This window comes from Macrosteles quadrilineatus, unplaced genomic scaffold, assembly GCF_028750875.1.
Source record: "Macrosteles quadrilineatus isolate MER2022 unplaced genomic scaffold, UCM_ALF_1.0 Scaffold_2__2_contigs__length_208266976, whole genome shotgun sequence".
Taxonomy (NCBI): Eukaryota; Metazoa; Arthropoda; class Insecta; order Hemiptera; family Cicadellidae; genus Macrosteles; species Macrosteles quadrilineatus.
In genome coordinates, this window is record NW_026542595.1 from 93,592,215 (window position 1) to 93,607,796 (window position 15,582).

The 15,582-nt window shown below is 36.0% G+C and overlaps 1 protein-coding gene across 1 annotated transcript; it reads right to left on the bottom strand.

Annotated features, from left to right (window-relative positions):
• Window positions 1–9,591: 9,591 nt before the first annotated feature.
• LOC128987756 (lysozyme P-like) lies at window positions 9,592–10,392 on the bottom strand. Its single transcript, XM_054408767.1, has one exon. It carries the CDS (start codon window positions 10,140–10,142, stop codon window positions 9,666–9,668), a length of 477 nt encoding a protein of 158 aa, XP_054264742.1. The 5' UTR covers window positions 10,143–10,392; the 3' UTR covers window positions 9,592–9,665.
• Window positions 10,393–15,582: the final 5,190 nt, after the last annotated feature.

The window sequence follows — 15,582 nt, forward strand, 5'->3', positions numbered from 1 at the left end:
CTAAAGTGTTAAATCTATCGTTGCATATAATCCTCTTATCATCATTACAATTGAGAGCTGATTTATTGACAATTACAGTTTAACATGATGATTTTTTTATCTAAACATTCTCATTTCTTTTCTCAAAGTAACATTTTCAAACAGACATTTTTGGTTATCAGAAAATTTTATTTGATTTCTTATTACAGGTTTGATAACACATTTAGCTTTGTATAATGAAAGCTTAAGCTTTCCTTCCAAATAATCATCATCTACGGTTATAAAACTAAACAGATTAGGTCAAAATTCTACAATAACTATGCAAACTGTCTCATCTTTAAATTTACCAAGAGTTTTTTTGTTGTTACTATTTGAAACACATTTATGACCGTTTGGGTAGTCTGATAAAACAAGATGAGAATTTAATTCAGGGTCAAGATAATCATCGTTTTATCAAATAGAAAAAGGAGTCTGTGTCAATGTATAGGATTGATATTCTATCCTTATTATACTTTTTCATAATATTGCAATGAAAATCAAACATTTTATATTTACTTAATTCTAGTACTGTACAACCAATATAGATTGGTTTGTTATAATACCTTTTCTCTTTATAGCATTCAACTGCACAATAATTACTGTCATGTACGATTCGATTCTTGAAATTGGGCTTTGAAATGAGTTTATTTAATCGTTTTCCTATCATACAAGTTCCAAATCAAACCGTTTTCGCAAATATTCCATAGATTTGCCAAACATACTATTGTTCAACAGTTTATAGAAGTCTTTTTTAAAGTTACCCTGAGAAAGTTTTCTTTTCTCTGTGTTAAATTCCATGTATTTTGTTAACCATTAATTATTTTGTTAAAGCATAATACTCTGTGAACCTTATTTAAAATTAATACATTTTCTAGTGACTGTTGCAAATTAAGGTAATGACACTCGTATCGTTTCTTTTCTCCAATGTGGTTAGTAGCTTCGATACCTTTGAACCTTGAAGTTTTTTTTATTTTCAGGTAAAAATGGAAGATCATTATGTTGATCATGCAAATAACTTGGGTAAGCAACATCAAAATCTTCAATTTCACGTTTACACCAGAGAGGTCTACACCAGGCGCGGCTGGTTATGACTTAAAATTTATAAATTTATAATTTATTTAATTTAATTTATAATTAATTTATAATTTAAGGGATCAGAATATTTTAATATGGTTTTCAAACACTCAAGCGTGATCAAGACAGATCTGCTCATTCTATTGCCTGAAGGGTGTTATGGAAGGATTGCCCCAAGGTCAGGCCTGGCTGTGACACTCCATTTCAATCGGAGGTGGTGTGATTGATAGGGTATACAATCGTTATATCCGTGTAATTCACTGATTCACTTAATCAAGTTTTTGAACATTTAGTATTGATCGACCTCAATTCAATTGAAAAATGGGACTTAACGTCAAACGAGCTAATAAACGAACCTGATATTGTGTTAATTTCTTGAGATGTTTGGACTCTATCTGGTTTTAAACTAAATAGAACAATGTTTTATAAATAAAATCTACCAAAAAGTCAATTCACAGGAATAGCTACCATTAGTTCGGCAGAATGAAATGTCGTTTGCCAAAATTATGCAGTTAGCGGAGCCTATTTGAAGAAAAAAGAGCTGGAAAGATCGCAGTGTTACAGGTTATACATAGAACACCATTCTGAAAGTGGTGAGATCAATCATGTCTAAATTTTCCCAAATAAACGATGGTGATAACACCAAAATTTGCGAATCCAACCCTATAAAACTTAAATCTGTACCGCTTGTTTCTACTTGCAGTACAACTTAAATTTACATTGATAAAATAAAATAAAATACTCTTCTTCAGGATTCATCAAATAAAAACTTCTTCATTCAAATAGAATAATACTTCGGTTTATTAAATCCTCATTTCCAAATACATAAATTGGTATCAAAATAGAAGTATACTGTAATAATAAAACCCCAATTGGGGTTTAACCAAACACACTACATAAAAAGGCACAACTGAGAGATTTTACTTAATAGCAGATGCAACAAGAACGAACTAAGACCGAGACACGTGGTCACCGGGCTTATATACGAGGAAGACCAGCTTCCAGAACATTCTACCAAAGATGAAATCTGATTGGCTGAAGCCATTTTGCCTTGCCATTACATGTTTTGCTACTCTCGACTTGCAATATATTGAAATATTGTACAATATGGTACAATTCTCCCCCCCTAAAACTGTTAGTTAACTAATAAAAATTTAAGACATTTTGTTAGAACAATTTTAAAGGTAAAAATATAACAATCTTCATTCTTTATAATACAACGACGATTAAAATAAAATAAAATCATATAAAATTTTAAAATGTAAATTTTGGAGCTTAAGAGTTCATGAGATTTTAACTCACTACGTTCAATTTGGCAATACCGCAATAAAGCTGGCAACGTTGGGATTCCTCTGCTTATCAGTGTCGGCCGAGGACGTTTCTTGACCAGGAGTGTAGATAACAACTTCAAGTTGGGGATTGTTTGGTGCCTCAGCTACGACAGGACAAATCTGCATACAGCTCCAATGCACAGCTCTACACGGTATCAGATAAGTATAGCTTCTAAAACAGTTTACAATGTACATTAATACTTTTTCCCAAACATTTACTAAACATCAATCATTTCTCCATGGATTTCGATTTATTTTCATTTACTATTCAAATTAAAAATGATATTATCTTTCAATTTATTGTTTGCTTTCCTGTATTTTTTTTTTTTTTTACATCCAAAACTAAAACTTAATATTCTTGCAATAATAAAAACAAACAAACAATTTATTGGCATTTGGAATTGTTTATTCTTAATATAAAATAACTCAAATTATACTATTTATTACTCAACTGAACTTGTTTCAATAAAAGAAATTGATCCTTTGTTACTCATTTGTTTCAGATCTCAAGAATTAACACAACATTTACTTCAATGTCAACATACTGTTTGGAGCTTGAAAACGTCTATAAATCTACAAAAATACTACGAAAATTTACGAGCTTGTAAACATTCTGCAAAACCTGAAAATACCTTGCATTTCCACGGGTAAATCAAGTGATGTGCGCACAAAAGAAGTGTGAAGTGAAATTAGTGTATTGTATAGTGAAGTGGAAGTTTTGTCTCAATCAGTAAGTGTCAAATGTGTGCGAAGTACAAGTGTTTTTGTTTGTTTTAGTGAAAAGTGTCCCCCCAGAGTCAAGGTCAATTTAAGTTGTACTGCAAGTAGAAACAAGCGGTACAATAAATGCGCCACTCTGCTAAATAAATACAAACTATTTTGAGAAGAAATGTAGAATATAAATTTGTTTTTATATGTAAAGAAGGATAATTATTTACAGTAGCAAGATTATTTTAATTAAGAAGAACAATGGGGTCTCATGTGGATTTATTATTAGAAACTGAACTAACTTATGAATTGACTGTTAGGGGTGTAAAAGTAGATACTTCAACAAATGTAGACACATTGAGAAAACAATTGAGATCAGTTCTAAAATTAAATATAGATCCTAACCCTATAAACTTAAATACACTGATTGTAGTTGCCGATGAAATAAATACCATTGAAGTAGCTACAGCGGATTTGTCAGTTAAAATCGAAGATTGTATCAAGAGTAAAAGAGTAGTTGACTTTTTAAAATGTAAAGTTAAACTAAATCATTACAAATTAAGAGTCAATATGTTGAGCAATTTTAAAGTAAGTGAAGAAGTTAAAAAAGCGCAAATTAAACAAGTTAGGGACAGCTGAAGAATGGAGCCAAGGCTTGAAATTATTTCGACTGATAGGAGGCCTCCACCTAGGGGCGTGATCACCGGGAGTGTGTACACTCCACCCAGGCCTCCGCCGCCTGTTGCTTCGGCGACAATCGAGTCGAAGGCCATTTCAAATGCGAAATCTGCGGTGAAGGAGGCGGAGAATGAGCTCAAGACTTTGCGCGCGTTGAAACGCGAAAATGTCTATAAAATGAAGGTTGTCGAATATGCCTTGTATGCCTTATGGACTGTGTGCGTTATGCTATCAGTCGTGGTGATGTTGGAGTACGACGGAGATTTGGTGGTTTATTCCGCCAATCGGTTCCATCATGCACAATGTCTTCTGGCGAAGTCGCCGCATGACGTTAGTATGCATGCTCTGGCTCCTCCCGTTACAGTTCGCCCACCCGTAAACGAATCGCAGCAGATGCTCCATATGTTGTCTGTGCTGATAAAGGAAGTTAGGAAGTCTACATCTTCTGAAGATGAAAATGACGATGGGAAGATTGACGAACGTAAAACGTTTGGTGAGCTTCTTTTTAAACGGAGTTTTTACAAGGATTTGATTTGTAGGATCAGTGAGAGGTATGCTGCCATTTCTATGGTCATGCTTCTGCTCTTAGCCGTTCTTAGTGTTGCGATGAGTTATTTGGAAAAAGAGATAAAAGCTCTAAGTAGAAAGATTAGGAAGAACATAGTTATCGCTGAGGATAGTACGTTAAATCAGGAAGATAAAATGGGTGAGTAAATTTAATTTTATTAAGTAGGATTAAATTAATCTTGCCTTGCCAACCAAAACAATCATTTAAAGTAATTAAAACCTTTTGTTAAAAATGGTAAAACGTTAAAGATTTTGCTCAAAAATAAAAGTTTAATTCTGATTAATTATGTATAGTAAATAAATTTGTCTTTAAAAGAATTTCTTAAAAGAAACTATTAAATTAAATATCTAGAGAATATTAAATCAATTGTTTGTTTTCAGGGTTTTACTATTACAGTATACTTCTATTTTGATACCAATTTATGTATTTGGAAATGAGGATTTAATAAACCGAAGTATTATTCTATTTGAATGAAGAAGTTTTTATTTGATGAATCCTGAAGAAGAGTATTTTATTTTATTTTATTTTATCAATGTAAATTTAAGTTGTACTGCAAGTAGAAACAAGCGGTACAAATCCAAAAAGAAAAATAAGAAAAGCAAAGAACAGAAAAAACTTTCCTCGCCAACGGTCCTTCAACGGCTTCCACATCATCTAACGCCTCAAAAATCCTCCTTTTCTTCATCACCATCCACACCAGGTGATGAGTTTGATAAAATTTCAAATAAAAAATAAACAACCTCCTATGATAAGACAACTGTTCCAAACTCAAAAGCACAAACTCCGCCACAAGATGGTAACACCCGAGGAAAAAGGACAATACGTGATTAAAAATGAAATCACCAATGTTCACGATAAAAAAAGTCAATCGGCTAAATACTATTGGACTCAATTCAAAAAGAAAAACTCTGTTCTTAGTAGAGCCTGAAGACAGTTTTTATAAAAAAATACTGACTTAATGTTAACCGTTGGTCAGAAGATATCTGGCATGGCAGGAGTGGAAGTAAAAGAATTTAATTAAAATAAAATAAGAGATTCAATATGAAAATGTTTTCACTCTCGATTTCTAAGTGTAAATACGTGTTTAAAAAGGGTATTAATAAAGGAAACACTGTGAAAAGGTTTGTGTTTTGAATGGTAATATGTGCTCCACTCATTCCAAACCCAAGAATAGTGCAGAGTCTTCTGATAAAGATACAAAGCTTCCCAAAGCAATCCGGGTAGGAAGAACGAAAAGGTGTATGAAGTAGTTCTTTGTCAGATGTGTATGGTTTAATCACATCATTATTAAACGTAACGATACTGGAGAGCATTTTTCTATTAGATTGTCTAGAGATGTGATAAGCCCTACATGTCCAAGGAAATCTGATTATCTTATCCGGGATGCAAAGGAAATGTTGTCTTGGTAATCTTTAATTTGCAAAACCAAAAAGAGATAGTAAATATTCAAAAATCAACACTGTAATGATAATTCACTTTTTCCAAATTCTAAAATAAGCACTTACAGTTTTAATCTTACTCTGTTACGTAGTAGGTTGTAATACCAGTCCTCTCCCCTTCTCACCTACCACCCCACCTACTCAAACTATATAAAAAGGACATGTAGTATTCAACTTTCCTCAATTGAATTTCTTCAACCATGAGTCCGATCAACGTCCCAATTATGAAGGTGGAAGAAGAACTTGAAGATGGACCTATTGAAAATGTTCCTATTGAAGATGTTCCTATTGATGAAGAAAGTGATAGTGTAAATGAGGGTGCTGACGGGGGTGCGGACGATATTAGTGATTATGAAGAGTCTCATGATCCTCCTCTCGTTTAGGAAACTAACCCAGACATTCAAAATTTAATTGAAATGTTATTGAATGGGAGTGCAATTTTGTCATTTAATCCTAGTGAGATTGTTGTCCATAGGGAAGGTGAAGATGATCAACACTTGCTGGTAGAGACAGACGAAGAAGGAGAATAATGGGGTAACATAATATTATATCTATATAACACTTTGTCCTTTATAAATTATAAAAAATGTTTTTTTATTCTCATATCTTTTTTGTTGAAATGATAACTTTTCTTAACCCTGCAAACATGGTTATAATTGATATATTGAATAATTATATCATTAGCTAGATAGCAGCTACTGTTTTTTTTTTATTTATTATCCTAAAGAAGTAATAAAAATTAAATATTTATATCTTGTGTAGCTGTACAAATTTGATTTATATGTTAAACTATTGTCATCGTTGTCCAAACAGTTTATAAATAGTCTGCCAATTTATAAAGCTTTTACTATATAGCAAATTGAAATAAGCATTGGTTACCACTTTAAATAACTATTTAAGTAGATTTAATAGGAAATATATAGGAAATATGAGCTGTTGGCGTGTCCGTGCTATTTGGTTTGCTGTTCCTTTGAGGATCACTGGGATAAATGGATTACTCTATGTTGCGAGTATGTATCTATAAACTTTGGGGCTCTTTAGGGGCTTTAGGTTTTTTAAACTATTCAATTCTTAAGGTAAACATATATTTCTTTCTGTTAGTTTAATGCTTTTTATATGATTAGTAAATCCTCATGGATGACCTCAAATGAGGTTTTGACGGTGCATTATGGGAGATATTTAAAGTATGTAGTCATGAAGTGGAGGAGAGGGAGAAGAGGAGGCAGAAAGATAACTTTTAAGCTGCTGCCTTTTTTAAATCTAATTTTACTTAGCTTAGGTGACCCAAGTTTCCACACCGCGGGCAGTTGTTAGGCTAGGCTTGTTTTTAACAATCTACCTGTGTGATTTATAGATGTGAGAGGCTTGGACCATGTGAATTCCTTACTGCACATTTTTGCCCATTCCTGGAGTTTGGCACCAGATGCGAGCATGAGGCAGAGGAGGAGGATGACGTGAAGGAATTTAATGTTGCCACTTTTTTAAATATAATTTTACTTAGTTTAGTTTTTAAATTCTGTTAGTTTAATGCCCTTTCATATGATTTATAGATGCTCAAGGATAACCCCAATTGAAACTTCAACAGTGTACTACTTTGAACTTTGAACACTAAAAACACTTTAGCCCCCCCTCTTCCCACCTACCCCCCCCCCTTCTCAAACTCTATAAAAAGGACATTTCAGAAGCAGACTGTTTTCCTCACCGGAATGCAAAACTGAGCTCAAAACCTTATAGGGAAAATGTTCTTCAAAATTCAGTAAGCTAAATTGTAAAAGGCGAAGAAAAAGGGTTTGGAGTGAATTAATACTCGCAAGAACAGGGAATTTATTTAAGTAGCAGAAATTATCCCGAAGCATCCAACGACACCCCAGAGAATTTTAATTCGCAGCCACTTCAGTCATTGCCACTTACCACTTACATCTGAGTATGTGGCAAAGACCTCAAGCCTTTCTATTTTTTCTGAAGCATCAAACGATACCCCTGAGATTTTTTTTATTTTGCAGCCACTACCACCTACATCTAAAAAATGAGGAAGAAATCTCAATCAATTGTATTTTAACTGTTTACAATGTAATACTCGATATATTTGTTTTAACGTCCAACTTAACTGACGAATGTTTATCCAACTATAATTCAGTCGTAAAAAGAACGCAGCTACATAACACAGTGCATTGGACAACGTCCGAAAAATTATTTATAGAATTGATCTAGTATTCAACGTATTTTATTGTTTATGACGTTTTAGGGTACTGTAATAACTAAGCTGTACCACTGACTATCAACGATAGTCAAAGGTTGTACATATTTTATACTACATAAATAGAAAACAAATTGTTATTTTTTCTAATAATGTGTTTAAGCTCACAGAATACACACAATAATAATGTATAGAGATAGTTTGTTTAGCTATGCGATCGTTTAGCCTAAAACTTTTAAGGCCGGATTCAGTCACAAAGACAAAAAATTGCACAATGAAAAACGAAGCCTTCCTGACCATTGATGATTTCAGTGTTTTTTATTCACGTGATAATTAGGCTCTCGTTTACAGTGGACAAAGAACTAAAACTTTTCTTTCCTAACACTATTAAATAAAAATACATTAGTAAATTTGGTTTTAGATTTACAGTGAAAATAGCATTCAGCTAATTCAAAATCTAACATTTAAACTCGTTTGGCCACACACGCTCTTATCTTTTTATCAGTTTATCAATTATTTCTGATTTACACTTTCTCTTTTGACATTTTTGGAATATAGAAACCTCGTAATACATTTCGTTCAATTTAGTCTAGGTAGTTTGGTATTAGTGTGTAAACCATTACAGTATTTTACAACCACAAGCCTTCGAAATATACAACAATTCCTCATAAGCTAAGATGCAGGATTTGTCATAAATGCAAGCGCATCCAGTAAAACGTACGCTTAACTGAGTGAAAAGCTTTCAGCCATCATAAGAGCATAAAGACGTGAAACATACATTTAAATAGGCTTCAGAAATGTAATGAGACTTAAATGTATAGGGTCGTAAGTCAAGGCTATAAAAATTAATCCACCTACTAGTTAAAATGTCCCCTGAATAAAGTCTATTATAATCATTAGGAAATTATAAATTTGAAAGTGCAATCATATTAAGAGGATGTGCGCTACTTGATTGTAACACATAAGTAATAATTTAACATTAAGATACTCTTAGCATCAATTTACACTATTAGAACTCAATATGACAAATTTTTTAGGTAAAAAAAGTGTGTAAAATTTGAATGGTAAATCGTATTGCATTGGGTTTGTTTAGCCTCGTAAACCAGTATGTAGCCCTATTAAAATACTCACTAGTCTCTCGTATACACACTAGTGTAAATAATCTTAAAAACAAAACACTAAGGTAGAAAATATTAATTTATTTGGTTCAACTAAGTTCTTTGAGGTGTCTGCTTGACTATCAAAAGGTCCGGGATAATAAACAGTTATAATGTCGAGTTTATTTAGGTGTAGATATTAAAATTTAAAATTATACTAAAAGTGCTATTAATACTTCAATTTAATTTATAATAATAAGGCTTTCTATACGTAGAATGTTGAGTTGTGAATTTAAACCAATATAATGTAAAAACTACGTAGAATGTCTCTCTTGCTCATCAAAAAGCACAAAGGATTAAAATTAGTGCTTGGATTAAATTTATGTATTTGTCCAATGTAGGGCAAAAATATATCAAGAAAATTTCTCTTTGTAAGGTAAAAAACTGCGAAGGCATAAAGAAAACGCAACTCATAACTGAAATAAATGGTTTATTTAAAAAAGTTATCTCTCAGTGGATTGATGTAATTTTAACAGCATGTTAACTAAGAGCTACCTATTTACTTTGAGTGTCAGCTTCATCAGTGGTAATCTCGTCGTCGCACTCTGTATACTCAGACACATCCCCACTGCAGTGCGGCTTGTAAACAGCCCAGGCGGCGAACCCGTCCCCTGTGCGGCGCTTGTGAGCCCGGTAGATCCTGCGAGCGCACACTACGTCGTCAGCGATGTCATCGTCCTCCAGCTGATCGCAGTTGAGTCCGCAGGCCAATCCCGAGCCCGGGGGCGAGCACCAGTAGCGGTCGCTGATCTGGAACAGCCCGTGGTCGCCACTCATGTCAGCGTTGAGGCGACCCACGGCGGAAGTGTTGTAGCGAGACTCGTGCTCGGCGATGCACACCCAGGTGGCGAGGTCTCCCGGTGGTATACGGTGTTTGGGTTGAGATAACTCCCTCACTAACTCGCACCTCTCGTACACCTTGCTGCTCACCAGGGCTATCATGGCCAGAGACACTAGAGCGGGTAGGATCATGGTGGCGTGACGACAAAGACACCAGTGGTGTGCGGCTAGCGGGCGTTGACAACAGTGGTGTGCGGGGGCGTTGAACCTCGTTACAACCGGCTCACGTAGCTCGATATCCGTCCGGAATTAATTAGACATCAATACTGCAACAGGTGATTTGGCCGTGGTGACGATTGCTCAAACCGCTATTGGAAAGCTAAGCCAATGTCGATTCAGTATTTAGATTTACTTATAACTATGTATAGATAGTTACTCGCCTTTAGCTCGCTGGGGGTGGAGCCCTTAGGCCCCCTAGGGTAGTTGGGGGATTGTATTGGAAATATCCCCGGAGAAAATCTGTTACTGAGTAAAATAATACAATAATAAGAAGTTGGTAAAATACTAAGCACTGTAGCCTGATGCAACTAATGTGTTTTTGATTCAGCGAAAAAACTCTAGTCAATCAGTTCTTCCATAGTAATTACTTAACAATTCTTAAATACCCCTAACATCATTAATAAATCGTCTCAAAAGATGATTGTTACAACTGAGCGCTGGCGGGTAGTTTTGCCACTCGCCTCGCAAATTTGAGGTTGTTGTTATGGCAACACTGCATCAAATACGTTTGAAATCAACTTCGCTCTTTCATTGTTATTCGCGTCTTCTGTTTCTTTCAGAAGAAGATAGAATAAAATGATCAGAAGATGAGTAAGTGGCTAAAATCAGCGAAATAGGATACAACTATTATAATAAAAATACTATCGCATTAAAACGCTCTTTTAGGTACTTATTTTCTACGAATAAACACTTTGTTCTACTAACAATATAAAATTACCTAAACCATTACACATTCCTAAAAGATACCCAACCAAGTGTATTAGAATATATGACCAGGGGTACCGGAATATCAAACAAGATAAATAACATTCTAAGCCGTAAGTCTACACAATTCTTAAAATTCAGTTTTAGCACTAATCACTTGTTTCACTAATAGAAACAGTGCAATTTTTTACTATCTTGTTATAAACAACACGATGCGGACATGTGCGGAACGAAGTAATATGATTGCCAAATTTATAAAGCTTAACTTTCTGATAAGCAATAAACGATCCGTTGGTTTTATCGCGAATTTTCAGGCTAATTATTGAAGTAGAACTATTAATGAATATTTTTCTCGCTCAAAGTTTATTCCTATCCCATAAAAAAAATAATACCCGCTTAGTGACTTTTTGTAGTTCACAAGATTGTAATCCTCATAGTTTTCCCCTTTTAAAGATACACATTATTGATCATAACTAAAATATTTTTGGACCATCAGATTCTGTAGTTAATGCAGATTACAACGATATAAGTTTCATACGGGCAATTTAATTGTGTACATTCAGTTAAGCGTTTAAATGAGCGGTTTGTATATGTTCCGCGCGCTAGCTACACCCGTGGAGGCAGCCCGGTGACGTCACAGCCACACGGCAGTGGGACCACTTTGCTAGTCGACGTGAGCCAGCCCCTGTATTCTATAGCCCCGGTATGAACCCTTGAGTCCAGAGGTTTGTGAGTTTGATTTTAATCTATCACTATGAGTTTTACACACACACTATGGTTGTGTGAACCCCTTAAGTCTAGAGGTCTACTGGATCGATCTTTGTTGAATGTTTGATTTCTGGTTGGTGCAATATGTATATTTTAATGTTGTATTGTAGTTAACTGTTTGTATATGAAACAATGGCTCTAGAGGTTCACGAGTATGATCCTAGCCAATTACTAAACGTTTAATTTTTAGTACAGTATCTCTAAGGGGTTTTAAAACTATTCTTAAGGTAAACATATATTTCTTTCTTTTAGTTTAATGTTTTTTATTTTTTATAGATGCTTATGGATGCCATCAGAGGAGATCCTCAACATGCACAACGGGGGTGTTTAGAATATGGCACGATGTGCGGGCATGAAGTGGAGGAGGGGGTGGAGGATGAGATGGAGCCTGAAAGATAATCTGTTGGTAAGCTAGCTACACCCGTGGAGGCAGCCCGGTGACGTCACAGCCACACGGCAGTGGGACCACTTTGCTAGTCGACGTGAGCCAGCCCCTGTATTCTATAGCCCCGGTATGAACCCTTGAGTCCAGATGTTTGTGGGTTTGATTTTAACCTATCACTATGAGTTTTACACACACACTATGGTTGTGTGAACCCCTTGACTAAAGAGGTCTATTGGATCGATCTTTGTTGAATGTTTGATTTCTGGTTGGTGTAATATGTAGATTTTAATGTTGTATTGTAGTTAACTGTTTGTATATGAAACAATGGCTCTAGAGGCTCACGAGTATGATCCTAACCAATTACTAAACGTTTAATTTTTAGTACAGTATCTCTAAGGGTTTTTAAAACTATTCTTAAAGTAAACATATATTTCTTTCTTTTAGTTTAATGTTTTTTATTTTTTATAGATGCTTATGGATGCCATCAGAGGAGATCCTCAACATGCACAACAGGGGGTGTTTAGAATATGGCACGATGTGCGGGCATGAAGTGGAGGAGGGGGTGGAGGATGAGATGGAGCCTGAAAGATAATCTGTTGGTAAGCTAGCTACACCCGTGGAGGCAGCCCGGTGACGTCACAGCCACACGGCAGTGGGATAACTTTGCTAGTCGACGTGAGCCAGCCCCTGTATTCTATAGCCCCGGTATGAACCCTTGAGTCCAGATGTTTGTGGGTTTGATTTTAACCTATCACTATGAGTTTTACACACACACTATGGTTGTGTGAACCCCTTGAGTATAGAGGTCTATTGGATCGATCTTTGTTGAATGTTTGATTTCTGGTTGGTGTAATATGTAGATTTTAATGTTGTATTGTAGTTAACTGTTTCTATATGAAACAATGGCTCTAGAGGTTCACGAGTATGATCCTAACCAATTACTAAACGTTTAATTTTTAGTACAGTATCTCTAAGGGTTTTTAAAACTATTCTTAAGGTAAACATATATTTCTTTCTTTTAGTTTAATGTTTTTTATTTTTTATAGATGCTTATGGATGCCATCAGAGGAGATCCTCAACATGCACAACAGGGGGTGTTTAGAATATGGCACGATGTGCGGGCATGAAGTGGAGGAGGGAGTGGAGGAGGGGGTGGAGGATGAGATGGAGCCTGAAAGATAATCTGTTGGTAAGCTAGCTACACCCGTGGTTCTTTCTTTTAGTTTAATGATTTTTATTTTTTATAGATGCTTATGGATGCTATCAGAGGAGATCCTCAACATGCACAACAGGGGGTGTTTAGAATATGGCACGATGTGCGGGCATGAGGTGGAGGAGGGGGTGGGGGATGAGATGGAGCCTGAAAGATAATCTGTTGGTAAGCTAGCTACACCCGTGGATGGAGCCCGGCGACGTCACAGCCACACGGCAGTGGGATCACTTTGCTAGTCGACGTGAGCCAGCCCCTGTATTCTATAGCCCTGGTATGAACCCTTGAGTCCAGAGGTTTGTGAGTTTGATTTTAATCTATCACTATGAGTTTTACACACACACTATGGTTGTGTGAACCCCTTGAGTCTAATAGGTCTACTGGATCGATCTTTGTTGAATGTTTGATTTCTGGTTGGTGTAATATGTAGATTTTAATGTTGTATTGTAGTTAACTGTTTGTATATGAAACAATGGCTCTAGAGGTTCACGAGTATGATCCTAACCAATTACTAAACGTTTAATTTTTAGTACAGTATCTCTAAGGGTTTTTAAAACTATTCTTAAGGTAAACATATATTTCTTTCTTTTAGTTTAATGTTTTTTATTTTTTATAGATGCTTATGGATGCCATCAGAGGAGATCCTCAACATGCACAACAGGGGGTGTTTAGAATATGGCACGATGTGCGGGCATGAAGTGGAGGAGGGAGTGGAGGAGGGGGTGGAGGATGAGATGGAGCCTGAAAGATAATCTGTTGGTAAGCTAGCTACACCCGTGGTTCTTTCTTTTAGTTTAATGTTTTTTATTTTTTATAGATGCTTATGGATGCCATCAGAGGAGATCCTCAACATGCACAACAGGGGGTGTTTAGAATATGGCACGATGTGCGGGCATGAAGTGGAGGAGGGTGTGGAGGATGAGATGGAGCCTGAAAGATAATCTGTTGGTAAGCTAGCTACACCCGTGGAGGCAGCCCGGTGACGTCACAGCCACACGGCAGTGGGACCACTTTGCTAGTCGACGTGAGCCAGCCCCTGTATTCTATAGCCCCGGTATGAACCCTTGAGTCCAGAGGTTTGTGAGTTTGATTTTAATCTATCACTATGAGTTTTACACACACACTATGGTTGTGTGAACCCCTTGAGTCTAATAGGTCTACTGGATCGATCTTTGTTGAATGTTTGATTTCTGGTTGGTGTAATATGTAGATTTTAATGTTGTATTGTAGTTAACTGTTTGTATATGAAACAATGGCTCTAGAGGTTCACGAGTATGATCCTAACCAATTACTAAACGTTGAATTTTTAGTACAGTATCTCTAAGGGTTTTTAAAACTATTCTTAAGGTAAACATATATTTCTTTCTTTTAGTTTAATGTTTTTTATTTTTTATAGATGCTTATGGATGCCATCAGAGGAGATCCTCAACATGCACAACAGGGGGTGTTTAGAATATGGCACGATGTGCGGGCATGAAGTGGAGGAGGGGGTGGAGGATGAGATGGAGCCTGAAAGATAATCTGTTGGTAAGCTAGCTACACCCGTGGATGGAGCCCGGCGACGTCACAGCCACACGGCAGTGGGATCACTTTGCTAGTCGACGTGAGCCAGCCCCTGTATTCTATAGCCCTGGTATGAACCCTTGAGTCCAGAGGTTTGTGAGTTTGATTTTAATCTATCACTATGAGTTTTACACACACACTATGGTTGTGTGAACCCCTTGAGTCTAATAGGTCTACTGGATCGATCTTTGTTGAATGTTTGATTTCTGGTTGGTGTAATATGTAGATTTTAATGTTGTATTGTAGTTAACTGTTTGTATATGAAACAATGGCTCTAGAGGTTCACGAGTATGATCCTAACCAATTACTAAACGTTTAATTTTTAGTACAGTATCTCTAAGGGTTTTTAAAACTATTCTTAAGGTAAACATATATTTCTTTCTTTTAGTTTAATGTTTTTTATTTTTTATATATGCTTATGGATGCCATCAGAGGAGATCCTCAACATGCACAACAGGGGGTGTTTAGAATATGGCACGATGTGCGGGCATGAAGTGGAGGAGGGGGTGGAGGATGAGATGGAGCCTGAAAGATAATCTGTTGGTAAGCTAGCTACACCCGTGGAGGCAGCCCGGTGACGTCACAGCCACACGGCAGTGGGACCACTGTGCTAGTCGACGTGAGCCAGTCCCTGTATTCTATAGCCCCGGTATGAACCCTTGAGTCCAGAGGTTTGTGAGTTTGATTTTAATCTATCACTATGAGTTTTACACACACACTAT